This window comes from Phytophthora parasitica (assembly GCF_000247585.1).
Source record: "Phytophthora parasitica INRA-310 unplaced genomic scaffold supercont2.18, whole genome shotgun sequence".
NCBI classification, from domain to species: Eukaryota; Oomycota; class Peronosporomycetes; order Peronosporales; family Peronosporaceae; genus Phytophthora; species Phytophthora nicotianae.
The window spans coordinates 736,144-754,822 of record NW_008649004.1 but is presented as its reverse complement, the minus strand read 5'-3'; the positions used below and the strand labels follow the sequence as shown (position 1 = coordinate 754,822).

General features: G+C 51.3%; 8 protein-coding genes across 9 annotated transcripts; 6 read left to right on the top strand and 2 right to left on the bottom strand.

Annotated features, from left to right (window-relative positions):
- The first annotated feature begins 253 nt into the window (after nt 1-253).
- PPTG_22556 (hypothetical protein) lies at nt 254-1,673 on the top strand. Its single transcript, XM_008904799.1, has one exon. The coding sequence runs from the start codon at nt 987-989 to the stop codon at nt 1,434-1,436; it is 450 nt and encodes a 149-aa protein (XP_008903047.1). The 5' UTR covers nt 254-986; the 3' UTR covers nt 1,437-1,673.
- Nucleotides 1,674-1,709: 36 nt separating this feature from the next.
- Nucleotides 1,710-5,483, bottom strand: PPTG_09600 (hypothetical protein; the record flags this gene model as incomplete). The annotated part of the gene is made up of 1 exon (XM_008904612.1): nt 1,710-5,483. One exon carries the CDS (start codon nt 5,481-5,483, stop codon nt 1,710-1,712), a length of 3,774 nt encoding a protein of 1,257 aa, XP_008902860.1.
- PPTG_09599 (hypothetical protein) lies at nt 5,307-8,148 on the top strand (the record flags this gene model as incomplete). Its single annotated transcript, XM_008904611.1, has 5 exons — nt 5,307-6,289; nt 6,366-7,013; nt 7,073-7,130; nt 7,192-7,568; nt 7,639-8,148. Exons 1-5 carry the CDS (start codon nt 5,606-5,608, stop codon nt 8,146-8,148), a joined length of 2,277 nt encoding a protein of 758 aa, XP_008902859.1. The 5' UTR covers nt 5,307-5,605.
- On the bottom strand, nt 7,124-10,027 carry PPTG_09598. Of its 2 annotated transcripts, XM_008904610.1 has the most exons (3): nt 9,746-10,027; nt 8,246-9,676; nt 7,124-8,149 (listed from the first exon to the last, which is right to left on the bottom strand). In XM_008904610.1, exons 1-2 carry the CDS (start codon nt 9,953-9,955, stop codon nt 8,324-8,326), a joined length of 1,563 nt encoding a protein of 520 aa, XP_008902858.1. In that variant the 5' UTR covers nt 9,956-10,027; the 3' UTR covers nt 7,124-8,149; nt 8,246-8,323. The 2 variants fall into 2 exon arrangements, with proteins under 2 accessions (XP_008902858.1, XP_008902857.1); XM_008904609.1 differs by having other exon boundaries at nt 7,124-9,676.
- Nucleotides 10,028-10,157: 130 nt separating this feature from the next.
- On the top strand, nt 10,158-11,216 carry PPTG_09597 (hypothetical protein; the record flags this gene model as incomplete). Its single annotated transcript, XM_008904608.1, has 1 exon — nt 10,158-11,216. One exon carries the CDS (start codon nt 10,158-10,160, stop codon nt 11,214-11,216), a length of 1,059 nt encoding a protein of 352 aa, XP_008902856.1.
- A 246-nt stretch (nt 11,217-11,462) lies between these two features.
- Nucleotides 11,463-12,644, top strand: PPTG_09596 (hypothetical protein; the record flags this gene model as incomplete). Its single annotated transcript, XM_008904607.1, has 1 exon — nt 11,463-12,644. The coding sequence occupies one exon, from the start codon at nt 11,463-11,465 to the stop codon at nt 12,642-12,644; it is 1,182 nt and encodes a 393-aa protein (XP_008902855.1).
- Nucleotides 12,645-13,158: 514 nt separating this feature from the next.
- PPTG_09595 (hypothetical protein) lies at nt 13,159-13,642 on the top strand. Its single transcript, XM_008904606.1, has one exon. It carries the CDS (start codon nt 13,195-13,197, stop codon nt 13,498-13,500), a length of 306 nt encoding a protein of 101 aa, XP_008902854.1. The 5' UTR covers nt 13,159-13,194; the 3' UTR covers nt 13,501-13,642.
- Nucleotides 13,643-13,854: 212 nt separating this feature from the next.
- PPTG_09594 (hypothetical protein) lies at nt 13,855-18,627 on the top strand (the record flags this gene model as incomplete). The annotated part of the gene is made up of 4 exons (XM_008904605.1): nt 13,855-14,015; nt 14,092-14,206; nt 14,272-14,358; nt 14,418-18,627. 4 exons carry the CDS (start codon nt 13,855-13,857, stop codon nt 18,411-18,413), a joined length of 4,359 nt encoding a protein of 1,452 aa, XP_008902853.1. The 3' UTR covers nt 18,414-18,627.
- Between the last annotated feature and the right edge of the window lie 52 nt (nt 18,628-18,679).

Sequence of the window (18,679 nt, the reverse complement as noted above, 5' to 3'; positions counted from 1 at the left end):
GGCCGATAGAGGCGCACTTAAAACAGAAAACTGCGTGAAGAAGCTTAGCTGTGGTCAGAGGTACATGTGAGGTCGCTGGCTACAGTGCTGACCTCCGAAGACCATTCTGACCCCCGAAGACCAAGTTGACGTTGCATGAGGCGCTGATATGTGACGTGTGCTGATCTAAATTTTGCAAGCAGTCGTGTTTCTGAAAATGCTGAAAAAACTGCATCGCAATGTCGAAAGTGGCAAATCGTTTACCATGAACGTACGTGCTATGCACGTAAGATTTGTTTTTTGTATGCTTTTTAGAAACCTCAAGTCTCAACGCGACTTGACAACGCTTTTTGATAGGGATTACGCGTGTTGAACACCGGCCGCGCGTATGACAGGAACTGCAATGTGCTCTTCGAGGCGATTTGCCAGCCGAACGACTTGGATTCAATAGGACAAGGAGCTGTATCAGCTCGGCAGCAGCATGCAACATGTTCGCGCGCTTTTTGGCACGCCCGTTACGGCGGACCTGCTGTCGCGGTGCGCCGGTCTCCGCAGTGCTGCAGTGCACAGTCCGCATGGTCGCTCAGTCGCCTGGATGCGACACCCGACCCGAAAGCAGGGCATCCTTACGGCCCGAGCCGGATCCGTCTTCGCCGGCAAACTCCCTCGGATGTGTCGGATACCCTCCCTCTTCACCGCGACTGATTTTCATGCCATCATGCTGCCGGCTGATGCTGCAAGCCGCCCGTGTCCGTTGCGGCCAGCCGACTCGGGCTTGGCGTGTTGTCCGTGTTGACTGCGCAGGATAAGGGAGAGCAGACGCCGCTGCTGTCCGCGCGGCTTGTCTCTATGCAGCGGTCGTTCCCACCTTTCTGGTGGCGGTGACGAGCGGAGACCGTGGGGACCGTCGTCGCCAATCGATCAGTCCGCTCCGTACCGCATCCTGTTGTCGTTGACCTCGCGCGGCGCGTCGAAGATCATGCTTACATGTACTGGCCCCTGTAGTTATGCTAGCACCTTTCACGCGCCTAGCGACGACCAAATTCCAGCGCTGCGTGAACGAGTTCATGGTCTGCGACCAGCCAGCCTCCACCATCCGCCGACAGTGCCAGGACTTGAGGCGATCGACGCAGTGCGCCCCGTCTTGGCGACTCGCAGTCATCGCTGCGCCCGTTTCTGCTGGCCACTCGTCAATACGCGCTGAACACGCGGCAAATCGACACTGTCGGCTCCGGCGGAGCTCAAGTTTTGGCGTCTGGGCGGAGCGAGCGATTTCACAAGCAAATACACGAAAGTCTTGCCCGGGAGGACAGCAGCCAAGTACTCGCTACCGCTGGATGGTCTTTGGTCCGAGGTCGCGAGCCTTTTGCCGCACATTTTGCGCGGCGGCACCCGCCAACAGCAGCTGGAGGGTCAGACGACCTCTGCGCCGCCTCCATCCACAGCAACAGCGCTAGCAGAGCCATGGCCGCTGCAACGGGAAGGGCTTCCATCGCCACTACTACATATAGTGTCGTGCCATAGCGGGCATTGCCGTAGCGGATGCCAATGCGGAACTGTGCCGGGCTGTCACTGGCAGGTGCAACCTCTGCATGTACAGCGACTTCAACATGTAGCCAACAGCAGTATCGTCAAAACCGGAGTACTTTAATGAATCTGCACGAATGGTTGGTCAAAAGTTCTAAGAACCTCGTTTTAGAAACGTCATAGAAGCGAGTTTTCAACTTTTATCAGTGCAATACCAACATCGCGTGCGGCAGCAGGTGCTCAAGCGACAGCTCCAGCTCTCCGAGCACCGATCCTTGTGCTTCACCACCCCCCGAGGCTGCAGTTGTCACCAGCAGCTCCAGAGCTTCCAATAGTGGTCTCGTCGATACCCTCGCTTCAAGTTGCTGTTTCGAACGACCTGCGTGTGCGTGTGCTGTGTCTGCAGCTGTTCGTTTTAGCGCTGCCACCGCACAGCGATGCATGGCTTGACTGCTATGAGGTGAAGGTAGCAGTCGAGCCATGGCCAGTCCCATCATGTGCGCGTTTGTGTCCGTAGCCTCCACGCTGGACACGTACGTTGTCTGTTTCCACACACTCGAATGGAAACCAGAACAGCAGGCAACTGGTAGGAGCCGTGCCCACGTGGCTCGTCGGTCTGGATCTTGTTGTAGCTCACGGAGAAGCTGAGGCGCTACACGAACCTCCCACGCGTCTGACGCGTCATGCGGAGTGTAATCGTGTAGCAGTTGCAATAAGAAGGCTGCTGTCCCAATCTGAACGAGTTGAGTAGCGATGTCGTCCAGAGCTCGGACTTGAGCTGTAGCGAACACAAAGTCGACATTGGAGCTGTTGCCCATTGCCATATCCAGGAACGCCAGAACAGCGTGTTCTGCCTCGATTGAAGTCCGCAGCTTTAGCGTTTGAGCTACCACCAGATTCGCGATGGTTGAGGATACAGTCTCTACACCATTCGAGCCTATCAATGTTACAAGATGTTGCAGAGCTTCAGGGTCTGTGTAATCTCGCGGGTCCAACTCACTTGAAACTCCAGGAGCGAATACAAAGCAGCGTTTGCGTACCGCAGCCAACACTGGCGGCGTTGATCCCGCTGTAGAAGGTGAAGGATGACATTTTCTAGTCACGAGAGAGACATAAAGCCACGACAGTCTGTCGACCAGAGACCACTGCTCGAACTCCTTTTCGGACACAAGAGGAGACTCTATTGTCCATTCCAACAATTTCTTGTCTTGGGGAAGAATTGAAGTCGAGCCGCTGCATTCGCCTGCCAAAACCTTAGTAAGGACGACTTGGACGGATCCACCCAACGAGACTTCGCATGTATCCTTCACCTCGCCGCTGCCCCCAAACAATCTCTGGGTAGCTCTAAAAAAACATCGAATCTGTACACAGGCGTCTCGTACGGAGCAGCGCAACGCTACTCCATCGGTAGGCTTGAAGGACCCCGAAAAAGTCACGAATCCTCTCACGTAGCGGACGAAACAACTCCGAACACGGCTAACGATGGCGTCTCTCATGGTGCTCTCCAGTCCAGTGTGGTCTAACAGCGCGCGAACGAGTCTCAAGCTGTGTTCTTCGTCGTGGATCTGCTCTGGTTTAGCTGATACCGCAATAATTTTACTGTTACTGTCGGTCTTGCGGGTTACCACAGAGGCGGTTGGAGAAGCTAGTCGCAATTCAGTGTTTCCTGGCCGCAGCAATTGGCTCGATTGTGCACGCGAAAAGCTAGAAAGCCTTCGGTTGCTAGCCGTGACCTTGTTTTTCACTGGTTCAGGTTTCTCTTCCAAAAGTGCAAAGCTCTCGTCTCTTTGAAGACTGATGTCTCGCTTCACCACCGCCACAAGCCCAAGCTCCACTTGATCCACTAAACTCGTTCGCATCCGATCCAAGCGTTGTACCATTCGCTCCGACTGCTGCGTCACTTCTTCAGCATCTACGAGCTCATCAAGAACGTAGTTCCCCTCTACCAGACTCGACAGGATCTGCAACAGCCCGACAGCAGACGACGGTGTCGTAGCCAGTATCTGCTCGAAACACTGCTCGAAGATAAGATCACGGAACCACCAGCACTTGGAAAAACTCGCTGTCTGCTCAATCAACTGAGAGCTCACACAGATGTATTGTGTGTGTCTAACTGCACACTCCATTCGATCACGTAGTACGTCCAGTAGCGGTAATTGAGTTTGTGTGACGAAGTGAGCATTTGCTTGACGCCATTCCCGGACCCACGTAGCTCGGTGTGACGATGAGGTATTGATACGATACCGTTCATTGTCTAAAAATCCTTCAAGGAGAGACTCCAGTTCTGAAGCCGAATCATTCGCGTAGAAGAGTTCTTGAATAGTATACGCGATCCCATCAGCATCTCCGTTTATAAGGAACGTCTGGTAATATTCAGCTAAGAAGTGCGAATGTTCTTCCAGAAGCCGTCGGAGGTGATGACAGTGAGTTAATAAGTCCGCTATCTCTCTTTCAGCACCACTAAAGCTCGATTGTACTCGCTGCCAATGCTTGGCTTTAATGTGACTTGGAAGCAGAGGTGACTTGGTATTTAAGTTTCGAATCCCGTGACACATGGCCCATTCAACCTCATCACGAGCGATGGCTAACGTTGCTAGGAACAGTGGAAAGGAAGGAGCCGCCAGTCCTGGATTGTGCTGCATCAGTTGCACGCAATTATGAGTAAGCCAAATCGCCACTTCTCGACGCTGTCGATGGTTCACCCCACAGTTCCTCAAAGCATATTTACTCAGTGCATTCATAGATTTCTTCAGAGGCAGGGAAGAACGACTATTCCCAAACGAGGGGAGAGAAGAAGTCTCGGGGCTGAGGACGGAAGTGGATAACGAAGATGTAACTTGCTGGTAAAGCAAGTCGTGGAGATTGACGACGTGGTTGCGATGGATAGTGAACACCAGGCGATCTCGAGCGATCATGTCCATGAAATCCCACAAGAACGACGGAGAATTGGCAGACAATGGTGGCGGTGTTGACATTGATGCAGCTCTACTATCTCCCGCGTAAAGTTGATGAGGAACACAGAGCACCACACAGATAACCCAGTCAACAACGTCAGCAGCATTAAGAAGATCTGGAAGGCTAGGATGTGATGCGTAAGCACCACTCACAAGTGATTCAAGGTCAAACACGCCTTGATGTCGGAGTTTGGCAAGATCGCAACAGGCTTCGTAGCGCTCGAAGCACGAGAGTGCAAGTGCAGCAAGGGATGTTCCTTTATCAGTGACTTGAACCTGGAAATCACTCTGGATCGCTAGCATTGGGGCTGTACCGAAGTGAAGCACAAACTCACGCACACCATGATCAGTGTGCTCCAGTGGCGTACACACTGCGTTTGTTGTGCCGTTGTCTAACCCTACAGTCTGGACGTGATGGAGAAAGCTGTAGATCGCAAGCAGCCCCGGAATGGTATTGAACGAGGTCCACAACAGGTTCACCCTGACGTACTTGGTAACAGTAGCGAGTACGAGCCGTGTGAGTTCCGGGTGACTGTCAAAAGTCAGCAGACACGAATCGCTGCTGCTGTTGTCAGCAAAAAACGTGGTCAGTGACTCCCACGCAGCCTGTTGCCAATGATGCAAACGCTTCATGAGATGGTAAATACTGGCAGCAGTATTGTACAAGGCTTTGCGGTCGAGATCTCCAGCCGGCAAGTTCGCGTTCATTTTCTCAAACGATATCGACTGCATTGTCAAATATTGTCTAGAGAAAAACTTGATGTCGACATCGTCCAGAGTTTGCCGGGTATTCGTCATACTTGAGCTTCGCTCGGTTGAAGGAGTCAATGAAAATGAATGTCCAGAACTGGGTTGTTTGAGATCTTCTGACGACTCCGTGGATTCCTCTTTCTCTGTAGAAAATGACACTTTTGCCCCCTTCAACCTCGTCTTCAACAACGTCTTGTGGCTACTGAGAAGTGCCATGAGCTCATCGGCTTCGTCAATAAGACACGGCAATTCATCCAGCAAGACCGACACCATCTTCGTTAGCGATAGTGGTGTAAAGAAGAACCGACGTTGGTAACAAACCGTTGAGTATTTTTATCGAGTAGACATTTATCAAATTGTGCTGTTGGTGCCATACATGTACGAAATCTGTGACGATGGCAAACCAGCTCGAGTGTGAAGATCCCGATCAGGAGAGTATAAATCTTCGAGGTCGTGGACTCTCTGTGGCTCCACTGAGTCTCTTTTCAGTGGGAAATGTTCGACGAGTAGATTTGTCGTCGAATGAGTTGACACGGTTCCCTGGAGCTAGAGTGAGTCAAGAGATGCCATGTTTAGAAGTGCTAGTGCTGAACAACAACCTTCTTCACGTGCTCGAAGATATTCTAGCGCTGGCTTCTGCACCTCGATTATGTGAGCTGGATCTTCGCGACAACCCACTTCGATTGAGTCACAACCGATTGTATTTGCTGGAGAGTTTCCTCTTCCATGGTGCAGATCTCGACAAAGAAATTCTACGCGAACTGCATGGAGATGAAGCTTTGAAGAACTTTACGAGTGCTTCTCATCCTTTCAAGAGGATCATGTATAGACTGCGACTTCCCCGTCGACGAGGATTCCCAATGCTGCAATTGCTGAATCGCGACTGGATTACGGACTTGGAGTCCCACGAGGTAGAACTTGAACGAGGCAAAGCTCTGGAGTACTTTGGGCCCCTGAATCATTGTGGCGAGAAAATCAAAGACAGTGCTCACCCTCAAAAACACAAGAAAAGTAGCGTTGACAAAGTTAAAGGGAACGAGAGGAGATTCGACGGAAGCAGAATGACTGTCAAGCAAATGGTAAGCAATCCGGTAGCTCGAGTCTTTCCTTCCACCCTGACAGCATTGTTATCATATCTTCGTCTTTTTTTATTAGCTTCGGAATGAAGCAAGGATCACTGCTATTCCGCTCCCTCAAGTTCTCAAGCGGTACCAAATTGACACTGAGAGTTGTGAGGAGGTTCGTGATGAACCAAACACTAATAATTCGGACTCGTCACCACGGATATCGTCAAATTTACCGGAAAAGCATCTAAACGATGAGCATCAAGGTGGCAGTGATGAAGACGAAGATGAGCACAAGCTTCTCCAGCGATTATTTCGCCCATTATCACCATTATTCGTGGCATCAGAAACTTTGGGAGACCACGCAAAAAGTCCTCCAGAATCTAGCGAGATAGAGCCTTGGAACTACCCCATCAGCACTTTCGACGATCTACCGAGTGACGAACGACATTACGTTCGATACAAAAGCAAACACGTTGGTGGCACTCTCGAGCGTGATGACCATTTCTTTGAGTCGACGACATTCCTCGACTGCGTGGCGCAGTGTGAACGCTCTCGTCGCCTGACAATTCGAGCAGTAGATTTACTAACACAGCCTATAACAGGAACGATGGAGATCCCAAGCAACCTGAAAAAGCCCAAATCAACAGCTAGTCTCCCGATCTCAGAGGCGGCTGCATCTTTGACTGGCAACCTCACGGTCAACTACAGCAAACGCCAAGCTCTCGAGAGTTACGAGGTATCTAAATTCTCCATTATTATAAAATTTCGATTGAAAACTCACTCAGATTCTTACAGCGTGTAAAAGATTTCCAGCGGAAGCAAGTGACTGTAGGTGAACATCATATTGAAGCAGGTAGGTGGTTTTTGGTTTATTTGGGATCGTATCGACTCATATTAGGTATCGCTACTTGCAGAGGTCGGTGACTATTTATTGGCAGAGCAAGTTGCGCTAAGGCAAAAGACAAACCAGTTGTTGAGTAGTCAAGCAACAAACGAGAATCGGTGGCACGAAAATGCTCACAGCATTGAGGCTAGCTTGGAGGAATCGCTCAGCAAGGTGAAGCTTCGCAACGCAGTGGACTTAGCCAATACGTTAGGCGGATCCAAAGAGCAGAAGAGGCTGTTCCAGGCTCTGATCGACGCAGACGCCAAGGTGATTGAGGAGGAACGCGTCACGGAAGAGCACAAAGCTCATCGTCAGCGGCTTCGACGCATCAAATCTCGTCAAATAGTGAACCCTCAGACCAGACGAGATGTCGAACTCGCGAAGAAACTCGCCAGTCTGCACGCTGTACGAACCTATTGTTGTTGTCCTTGCGACTATAGCCTGATGCACAACTTTGTTTTCTTTCGCTACGCAGGAATCACCATGGCAAACGCGCAATTGGAAGTCGAAAATGAAGCTTCTTGAACGCAAAAGGGAAGCAAATGACCACATCGAACCTTCTGTTCCGTCAGTTCGGCGGGGTAAAAGGATACAACCGAGTCGAACTCAAGCGAATACCAAGCTAGCATCTGTATCAGTCACAGTGACGCCAAGTAGCAACTCGTCAAAGGATGTTGTCGCTCCACAGGCTGCGAAGTTCCGCACCATTGAGACTGTAGATAAAGCAGCTCTAGACCCGTTAGTGGAAGTGAATTCTCATGACCTGCTCGTGCACTGCTCGGAGATCCGTCAGAATAAGGACAAACACGTGAAAGCGTTGGCAACATATCGCGACCATTTCCTAGATGAAGAAGCAGACTGGGAGCACATGCGTCAGGATCCGATCAATGTCGTCCGCCGACATCTACGACGCAAACTGTACCAGGACGTTCAACAAATCCAGATCGGGACTTTGGAGTACGTCTACTCGCCAGTTTTCAAGTAACCTAAAGACAACACCAAAGCAATTATCACATCAATTGGGTAATAGTTAGCAGACTCCGCACAAGCATGGAACACTTCTCTCCAGCTTTCTATCGTACTATTCTTGCTCCATGCACGGTTTTGTCTTGCTGCTTAGAACGATGCAGTTGAGTGTTTCCGACGTAGGGTAGTCTGCGTCATGCACTGGGAATTTGAGTCTCCTCTTCGATCTCCACATATCTCACCAGATTCGTGTCGCTCTTCGGACGTGGATTACCGCCAAAGATCGGCTTGAGGTACTTCTCATCGAGATCCACCCAACGGCTGTGCACACTGTGCGACCCAGGAGGGGACAGAGACTGTCGTAGTAGCAGTTGTTGCTCGTCAGCTTCGCCCGTGTAATTGTCCTCGCAGCTAACCACTTCTCGCTCAGGCTGAGGATCTCCTGCCAGTCCGAGAACGCGCAGTAGAGGACCCGTCGCCGCTCCGAAAAACACAGTCGTAAACAACACCAGGAACAGCGTGGAGCTCTTGAGAATTGCCGCGTGGATGGGATTACCCGTCGAAACATTCAGCACCAGCGCGAACGCAATAGCGCCACGCAGTCCAGAGAACCAAATGACGATCTGGTACGTGAAGGGGATTTTCTGCTGCTCCGAACGCCCGAGGTTTGCGAGTGAACACAGTGGGAACGTATTGAACGCTCGAGCCAGTAAACACGCGCCGAAATTGGCAAAGATAAACTTCCAGTCCCAGATGAACGAGTCACGGTACGCGAATACACTCAATCCAAGGTACAGGTAGATGAAATTCTCGGCTAGAAAAGCCATCGTCGACAGTAGCTGCTTGAACGCGAACGCACTGGCCTTGGAGATGTTGTACATGTGGTAGTGTCGGATGAATACCCCACTGAAGAATACTGCCAGTAGTCCACTGAGCTCGAATAAATCAGCCGCCAAGTAACTCGCGTAGCAACTCAAAAGAATGATGGACATCTCGTAGATCGGGTGTTGACGTAGTGCAGGGTCTGAGTGACGCAAAAAGTAAGCGGACGAGTAGCAGATGGCTCCAGACAGAGCTACAGACCCCACACCGATACTTAGCAGTCTGAATACCATAAACATGGCCACTTGGGCGTTGACGTCGGTGTTGCCGCTCTCCACGAACCTCTGGAAAAGCGTAAAGATGACGATGGCTACTGCGTCGTTCAATACACTCTCTCCAAACACCAGATTGAATAGCAGGGAGGGCGCTCTGCACTTCTTGAATACCAGTAGCGTTGCCACCGGGTCGATAGCAGAGATCAAAGACCCGTAGAGAAATGCCTCAGCAGACGTGAGTTGCGTAATGATCCCCATGTTACCCAGCCAGATGAGGATCCCTCCCGTGGCAAAAGTAGCCAGCAAAGTACCAACAATTGCCAATAACAAGATGGCGAAAAAATTGCTGAAAAAGCCCTTGCGTTGAGTATTGAAGCCAGCCTCCAGGATGATCGGGGGCAGCAGCCCCAGGAACAGAATCTGCGGATCCAGTCCAGCACCTTGCACGCGCTGGTCAAAGAGAGAAAACCATAAATTAGCAAATGATACAGTGCAATTACATCGATTGCAGCGACGCACCACTTCCGACACGAGCGCGAGCAATGCGCCGCTCAGAAGACCAAAGAAAATGGCCCATGACGACGTGGACAACAGCGGAGCCTCGCGCATACGGTCGATGCGGTAGGCCACGTTCACCAGTAGTAGCTGGATCACGGCACATACCAGCAGTTCAGCGCCAGCCCAGCGCTGCTGCTCCGCCTCGGCCTCAGCCGCTAGCTCCATTGGCATCGTCGTGAAACACCTTGACGCAAATCAGGCAATGACGTCGAGTGTCTCTGCCATGTCAAAACAAAACCTTCGCGAATTGATTGTTTCATGTTCGAAACTGATCTGTTTCAAGACTGTGATGAGAACATCCTGTCAGAGTTTATTTTTTGTGTGTTTTTGTGTGTTGCTCTGCCGATTGCACACCACCCTAATATTTTGAGTCATGGTGCTTCGTATCCCTGTCATCTCTACCATCGAAGGACTGGGAGCAGCCGTCCGCGCGCGCCTTGCAGCGTCCTCTGCCGTTGTCGCACAACAAGTGGAGATCGTGGAGGTTCCCGTACCGGCTCAGCAGGCCTGGTCGCTCACTTCCACGCAGCGCCAGACGCTCGAGGACGCCGAGTTTGTGTTGGCCGACGCCACTTTGGGCGCAAAATTGCTGTTGGATCGCGCCAATTTCATACCCAAGGCATCCCCCGACCTGTTACAATCCGTGAAATGGATTCAGTCCACCTACGCCGGCGTGGAACCCTTTTTCCAGCAATTGGCTCGGGCAGAATGGAAGGCACCCCCAAACTTTACCCTCACCCGCGCTGGTGGCATCATGCCCAACGCTATGGCCCAGTACGTCTTCGGTTGGATCATCGCTCTCGAGCGTAAATTCCTCGAGGTGCAAACGTTCCAGAAGCAACACAATTACGCTCGAACGGAGCTAAAATACCGATCATTTAGGCCATTGACCGTCAGTATCCTCGGACTGGGAGAGATCGGCCAGGGTATCGGGCGCTTAATGAAGACTGCGGGGTTCAACGTTGTTGGATTCAAGCGGCGAATTGGCGAAGAGGATGCTGACAAGTTGCAAGAAAGCGCCGATCGAGTGTCGAGCGACCTGGACGATGTTCTGAGCGTGGCCGACTTTGTGGTCAACATTTTGCCGAGTACCGATGCAACGAGAGGCTTGCTGAATGTGGAGAGTCTACAGGTGTGCAAGGAAAAGAAGCCTGTGTTTATCAATGTCGGACGTGGGGATGTGATTAAAGAGACCGAGTTGGTGACGGCGCTGGATGAAGGACTGATCTCCAAGGCGGTGCTGGATGTCTTTGAGAAGGAGCCGCTGCCCAAGGAAAGTCCGCTGTGGACCCACCCGTCGGTTCTCCTCACTCCACACGTGTCAGCGCTCAGCCTTCCGGAAGAAGTGGCTGATGTGTTTGTGAAAAATTTGGATCTACGCCTGAAGAACCAGCCAATGCTGTATTCAGTGGACTGGGCCAATGGATACTAAATTCAGACATTGAAGTTACCGCTGTACGACAAGTACATGTCCTTCACGGGTTTTGTATTCGGAATTGACAAAAGTATCTTAGTCAAGACTTTGCCAGCAGTAAATTAGGTCGAAATCTGTCTGTATTTAGTTTGTAGTACATTTCGCTTTCTTCGTCAATCTATCGAAGGTGACGGCAGAATGTTTGTCAGCTCGAGGCCACGTGGAGCTCAGTTAAAGATTTGCGTGGTGAACTGAAATCGCACGATGGAAGGGCTTGCCGACCTACAGTTTCGTCTAGCAACAGCTTTGGGTCGCGACGCTCTGAGCGCAGATACCGAGGTCTCTGACGCTTCTACTCATTGCGCTTTGCCGCGAAGTGAAGAGATTCTGGGAGAAATCAAAACATCTGAAGTAGTCCAAGAAACGAAAGCGTCCTTGAAATATCGTCCGAAGACTGAACTCGAACAAATCGAGCACTTTCACCGCGTTGAGTTTGAACTGCAGAATGCGTACTATATCCCTATCAAGGATCGTGGAAATCAAAACCTCTTGGTCAGCAGAATAAAGGAAGATCCGTCTCGTGCCGGACGCATTCTTCGATCCACGACCGGTCTAGTTGACTACGATCACTGGAGGCGATGCAATTCAGAACGGATCAACGAGCTTGCCGCCAAAGAATTTGACAAGCTGGAAAGCAAAGACGAGTACGTCGCTGAAGCCGATGAGATGATTCGAAAACTCTCAGCTGAGTATGCTAAGCGCGATGCTCAATTCCGGTTTACCTTACCGGATTCAACTGGAATTTACCCGCTGCTTCAAGCGATTTTGAGAGATGATGCTACTGCCGCATCGATCTTAGGCCCAGAAAACCCGCTCGCTCGCTTTCTCGTAAAGGAGTGCACTCGCAGAGGACCTACTCCAATAGTGAGACGTAACAACCACAAGCTTGCGAGTCAGCAACTTGACGAAGCAACCAAGAAAAGGGGTCTAGAAGAAATCGAGTACTTTCATCATTTCCCGTTCAAGCTGCAATATGGCATTCCGATTGAGCTCTACGGTGCGGAAGGAGATTTATCTCGCGTTCGCGAAGCTGCCAACAATCCAGAGGCCTTTTCGACGTGGGAAGAAGCTACCTGGCAAAGAATTAACGAGCTCGCTAACGACGAAATGGACATCATGGATGAGCGCGGCATGGCTGAGTGCATCGATAAAAACGAGCAGATGATAACAGAACTATCGCAGGCATATACAGACGCTGGAGACGTTCAGTATGCTTTGGATGCAGCTCCCTCAACGGTGGTCAATACCTGGGCCCTAGCACTAGCGATTATGAGAAATGGCTCGGTCGCTAAGTCCAAACTTGGTCCCAAGAACGCGTTGGGTCGTTTTCTGGTGACAAACCGAATTCTAGAATGGATTGAACGGCGCAGAATTGTTCAAGAGTGAATTGGGAGCAGCAGCGAGCTGATACATGTTAAGAGTATTTCAATCGATCCGTAGTAACCGTGCAAGGATGGCAATGAAGTGTCACATTCAACAATGTATAGAACGCTTGGATCGAGTAAAAGTTCATCAACGTCTGCAAACTCGGACAACACAACCTGAGTTCCGAGGCATTTGCTCGAGGGCAAGCATACGAATTCAGATTTCGACAACAAGGTGAAAGCGGCGTGACCATCCGATCGTAAGCCACATCTCCATCGATGCGTGCGAGAAATTGTCAAGCATCGCGGAAAGCTCGCCGCGCCAAGCGCCACCGACCGTGTCAAACAGACGATCATGGAGTTGTTGTGAGCTATGCTTCGAAAAAATCTTCGTGTCTCGGATGGCTACAATTTGGTGATCACACTATCTAAGCGCATATTTTGACTTCAACGACGCAATCAGCCGTCGGATGATCCATACCTTGCCTGTTTGACTCACACTATGTAATGGCATGTTTCAGTTGCAAATCTGTGCAGGGATCTGGAATCCCTCAAGAATCTCTTTTCTACCAATGTCTAACGGCCAGCGCAGAACGGCACGGGCACTGGACCAGTTCATCGACCTGTTCGAGATCAGTTGGCATTTGGCAAGCTACAGCACACATAGTTATCCGTTCATTATGCAAGGAATCTTCACGCTCGCGCTCCTGCTGCTCAACAGTTGGCTCGGCTCCGGCGTCGAGGCAATGGATGCTGCACATGCCGCTCACCCATTCATCGCGGGTGGCGCGGTGGTCGAGAACAAATGCAAGGACTGTCACAACGGCCCTACGGAGCACACGCTGCTCAAGCACGCGGACGACAGTGAGCACAACTAAAAACCTATATAAACGTCAAGAGAGACGAGCAGAATCCAGAGACTCGACTCTAACCCACCAGAGACTCGAGTTCAGTCTGTAGGAGGCGTATGCACTAATATATTGCCCCGGCATAAGATCGGGGCTTGATGTTGTCTTGCTATCTTTCTTTCTTTTTTTTGTAGTGTCGATGTTTTGCCGTAGACAGAATGTGGGATGCGCGAGTCTGAAGTTGCCAAGGATCAGGTGGCAACATGAGCTAAATGCATCCATGACGACTTTGGTGGAGAACGCAGTATTTTTGGCGGAAAACTGCTCTACTGGACCTTGCAGGGGTTGGTTGGGTCACTTCAGCTTCCGGCAAGTGACCAAGCGATGGCGCTGTCGTCGCAGGCCTTCAGTGGCTCAGGCGAAGGCAGTAGAGCAATGTCGTCGCTGACCCAGTGGAAGGAAAGACAACAGCAGTGCGCCGAGCAGGTGGATCTACAATCGCTGCTGACCAACATTCGCACTTCACTGCGCTCGCAAGGCCTTGTGTGAGAGCCGGAAGCCGAACGTGATACCTGAAGCAATGAAAGATCTTTCTAATCTTTTTTCTTCTACTTACTACAGAGCATGGGTAAACGTGAGTTTGGCGCTGGAGAAAGCACAAAGTGAGAACGGCGGACTCACCAATAGTGTCCTCAAGCGTTTGCTGACTGATTTTCGCGTGTCGATCACAGACGTGGTAAGAATTTCACTTTCAGAATTTGAGTTTTTTTTTTATTCTTAAAAATATTTGAAACTTCTTAGGATGTTTGGGCTTTAGTTCAGCGGGTCAACCAAAGCGCTGAAGAGGACGGCAGAGTGACAGCCGATGCCATAAGAAATCTCATCTTCGTACGTGAGTTGTATGTTACTATAAAAGCTGTAGTGCTGACAGTGAAATTGTGCTCTAGGGGGCGTTGTCTGGAAGAAAACTAGAATTCGTGCAATCTGCGTTCGACGCACTGGATCGCAAGGGTGTCGGATACCTATCACTTCAAGACGTGTTAGCAGCACATGATGCCGCACGGCATCCGGCTGTTATGTTTGGTGAACAGACAACTGAGCAAGCGGCTCGAGAATTTCAGACAGCCTTCATGACTGCTGCACGTCGGACGGGAACCGCTTTCGTAAGCTGGGCTCAGTGGCTCACGTACTTCCAGTGTGTGGCTGCACAATCCCCCAGTGACGAGTACTTTGAATTACTCATGAAGCGCGTATGGCGTGCGGACCTGCGGCGCTCACTTCAAGAAGCTGCTGGGGTAGCAGATCTTAACACTCGAATGGATTCGATCCCGCCGCCGACTCCAGCGTCAGTAGCCCCGGTCTCACTCTACCAGGCTCTTCAACAGAATCAAAGCACCAGCAACAAAGCGAAAATGGTTCTCTCCGTTTCCACTACAGCTTCTCCAAGAGAACAACACCGCTCCAATAGTTTGATACTATCGCCAATGGATCCCGATGCCTCACCTCGCGGAACGGTTGTGCACACTACCAACGAGTTTCTGAAAGGTTCTCAATTTGCTGCTTGCCTCACTGAAGTGACGTCACCTACATCGTCAAGTACTCACTCGGGGACTGGACCATCCATTGAAACACTTGATCCTGGAGCGGCTTCGGTACTGCGTAAAGTGCAGTCTGGTCTTCGATCTCGAGGAATCCAGGCTCTTGTAGAGCTTGGACGCTGTCTACGCCTCAGTGATACAGACGGCGATGGAAAACTGACACTTGGCGAGTTCCGTCGTGCTCTTCAGACCTCACACGACGCTACAATTGCAACGTCTCCTAACAATCTGCCACTTAGTGACGCCGATCTGCGTGGGCTTTTCCGACATCTAGATGTCGATCGAATGGGGATTGTTCCGCTTGAGGCTGCGTTAGATTTGGTACGCGGAACCATGAGCAATCGTCGCCTACGTCATGTTCATGCAGCTTACCAGGCCTTAGCCCGAGAGACCGGAACTGCCTTCCTAGACGCCTGCGATGCCGTTCAACGGTATGATGCCAGTCGCCACCCAGACGTCATTGCACAGCGCAAAAGCGAGGAGCAGTGTTTTCGCGAGTTCGTCGAGAACTTTGACATGGACGAGAACAGCGGCGAAGGCGCTGGTAAGATTCTACCTCGACAATGGGAAGCGTACTACCACAACGTGAGTTTCCTTGTCCCTGACGACGATCTATTCGAGCTCATCATACGTAATACGTGGCAACTACCCTCCATTGGTAGTTCAACTCACAAGAACCGAGCACCCCCAGCAGTTCACACCGAAAGTCCGATAGGAGGTACTTTTGCTGGAAACTCAGTGCGTCACCCGACTTTGACGAACGTCAACGGTGAAGTCGCGTGGCGTGGGAAGCGCAGCTCGGGCACTGGAATGGCAAGTCAACAGGCCTTTGCCATTCTTCAGCCAGACGTGGTAGACCGTTTGCCAGCATCCGGTGTTGTTAGCCCTTCAAGTGCCATGAACTTGGCACCTCCCGGATCTCCTGGTGCAGCCAGTAAACAGTCCAAGGAACTTCGTCGCATGATTCATTCTCTCCGTTGTGAGCTGAAAGAACGAGGTCTTGGAGGGTTTATTACGCTGCAGCAGCAGCTTCGACGTGCAGCTGGGCGGTCAGATGAAGACTACGTCGACGAACTCAACGATGGCAGCGTCGGGTTTCACGAATTTGTTCGCGCACTTAAAAGCAGTGGAGTGCATGTCACCGGACGTGACGCACAGAGTCTGTTCTACCATTTCGACAGTAACCACGACGGGACTATGAGCGTAACGGAGTTCCTCACTGGTGTACGAGAACCCATGAATCCTCAACGCCAACTTGTGGTGCGTATGGCATTCGACGCACTCGATCGCTTGGGTAGTGGTGAGCTTGATGCTGCAGCTATCGCTGATACGTTTGATGCCAGACGGCTACCCGAAGTCACGTCAGGTAGAAAGACTGAATGTGAGGCACACGCAGAGTTCCTTGATACGTTTGGTCTCCTTACTGAACGTCAACGTCAACGGCGCGTCAACTTTGATGTTTGGGAGCGTTATTATGCTAATGCAAGCGCTGCGATCGACGAAGACGAGCAGTTTGAGCAAATGCTTCGTAATGCCTGGCACTTGGGACCTAGTCACGGTGGACGGGTAGCAGCCAGAGTTGTGGCAGTTGAAAAGCCTCGAGGTATTCATCGACAAGACCCTGGACGCTCCAGTGTACACGAGATTCTGGATCATACAGCTGCGTATACCAGCTCAACTTCATCTGGTTCTAGTTCCAGTCCGAGTATGACACTCCGACGAGCGAAGAACAATGTGAGCAGCTCAATCGCTGCTTGTCTGGGTACAGTTCCGTCAACACAGCCATCGATCGAGACCTCAGGTTTGACATCACCTGGTAGACGTGAATTTCATCTCCACCCTGCCGGGGTGCAAGCCATACTATCCAGACTCAAACAAGTGCTGCAAGCTCAGGGAACGTCAGGCTTCTGCACTCTGAATCGACGTCTTCGAGCCGTTCGAGGCAATGCCATGAACCTGCAGGACCTCCGTACTACGGCTGCCGACTGCGAGTTGACTCTACCGGGAGGTCTCACTGATGCCGATCTGCGTCTGTTGTTCCAGTATTTGGATAGCGACGGCGACGGACGAATCGCACCCGATGAATTGATCAACATCGTGCGACCAGCGCTTACAGGACGTCGACTCGAGTGTGTTCGTGAGGCATTCGCGAAATTGGCGAAAATAAGAAACATTCGCGACGTGGAAAAAGCTTCGTTGGAGCCTAGCGACGTTGTGGAACAGTTCGATACAAGTGCACATCCCGATGTAGTGGCAGGAAGACGAGGAGTTGATCTCGTGTGTCGGGAGTTCCTGGAGTCATTCGACGTTGATGGTAGCGCTCAGGACGGCAAGGTGACGTGGGAACAATGGCGAGGATATTACCACAATGTAAGCGCTAGTATCGCCTCAGACAGGGCCTTTGAAGAGATGGTATGCAGCGTATGGCATCTCGATGGCAGCAACATCAAGGTGGATGTCGACACGGAACCAGCAGCTCCACCCCAGCAACAAGATAACCAACGCAGCCGAGGAAATGGCACAGCTTCGTCCTGGAATTTTACGCAGCCTGTAGCGGCAGGGATTCGAACCACCTCCACACCAACGGAGACTCCCGTGCAGCTAATTAAAGAGAGGAAGACACTATCGTTGAAAGATGTTGCAGCCGGCACTTCGATGACAAGTGATGCCAATCGGTCGACAACTAGAGGACCCCCTTTGGGTGTCGAAACTTCACCAACGTACGCTGGGGACTCCATTCTTCACGCGATCCGGTACCGTATCCGCCAGAGCAACTCACTGGCCGACGTCGTACAGCTTCGCACTCGACTTAGCCAATCGACTGACCCTCGAACGGGTATCATCACAAGTATTCGCTGCTGTGAAGCTTTAAACGCTGCTCTAGGGCTCACTCTGGGCGAGTCTCAAGGCCACGCCCTGTTCGAGTACCTCTCCAATTTCTCTCAGTCTAGCGGAAACGACAGCGCTGGTGGACGCTTCTTCCAGCAACACCGAGTCAACGGCCTCCCGTTACGATTGGTACTCGACTTTCTGCTTGAGCGACTGAGTCCCGCGTGTCTTGCCAGTGCCAGGAAGGTGTTTACGGCACTGCAGTCGACGGGCAATGATCGCGTGTTCCCTGCAGCTCTAGCGACGAGTTTCCAGGCTGCGAAACACCCGGACGTCGTGCTGGGTCGCAGTTCGGCAGCGCAGGTTTTCCAGGACTTTGCGCTTAACTTTGAGGTGGCAGGAGGGGATGGGGTTGTGACGTTCCAACACTTTGAGGCCTACTGCGTGAACCTGCGGGCTACACTCGGCAGCGATGAGCTACTGCAGCTGGTACTACGCGACTGCTTCAGTAGTTAGTCTAGTCTACCTGTAGTCTGCCTGTTAGACGCAAGACACGCAACAGGCCTGACTTTTCCAAGCCATTTCGGCAATCGAACAGTTGAAGTTTCCTCCTGTTCCAGAGTGTTTCATTGATACCCACTGAAACCTCTTACATTGTAATACCTGATTTATCACATAGGATCATCTTTGAAACTTTACTATCAAATGAATCTGTTGTTTAGTACCCCGTACAAATGAATGGAAGGTGTGTTATTTGCAACCGCTTACGCACGAATCATTTC

Excerpts from the sequence above, each read along its gene's own strand:
- PPTG_22556 (XM_008904799.1), top strand. The coding sequence starts at position 987 with ATGCTAGCACCTTTCACGCGCCTAGCGACGACCAAATTCCAGCGCTGC.
- PPTG_09595 (XM_008904606.1), top strand. The coding sequence starts at position 13,195 with ATGTCTAACGGCCAGCGCAGAACGGCACGGGCACTGGACCAGTTCATC.
- PPTG_09598 (XM_008904609.1), bottom strand. The coding sequence starts at position 9,955 with ATGCCAATGGAGCTAGCGGCTGAGGCCGAGGCGGAGCAGCAGCGCTGG. Across the intron at positions 9,677-9,745 it reads TCGCGCTCGTGTCGGAAGTG|CGCGTGCAAGGTGCTGGACT; the intron begins GTGCGTCGCTGC and ends CTCTTTGACCAG.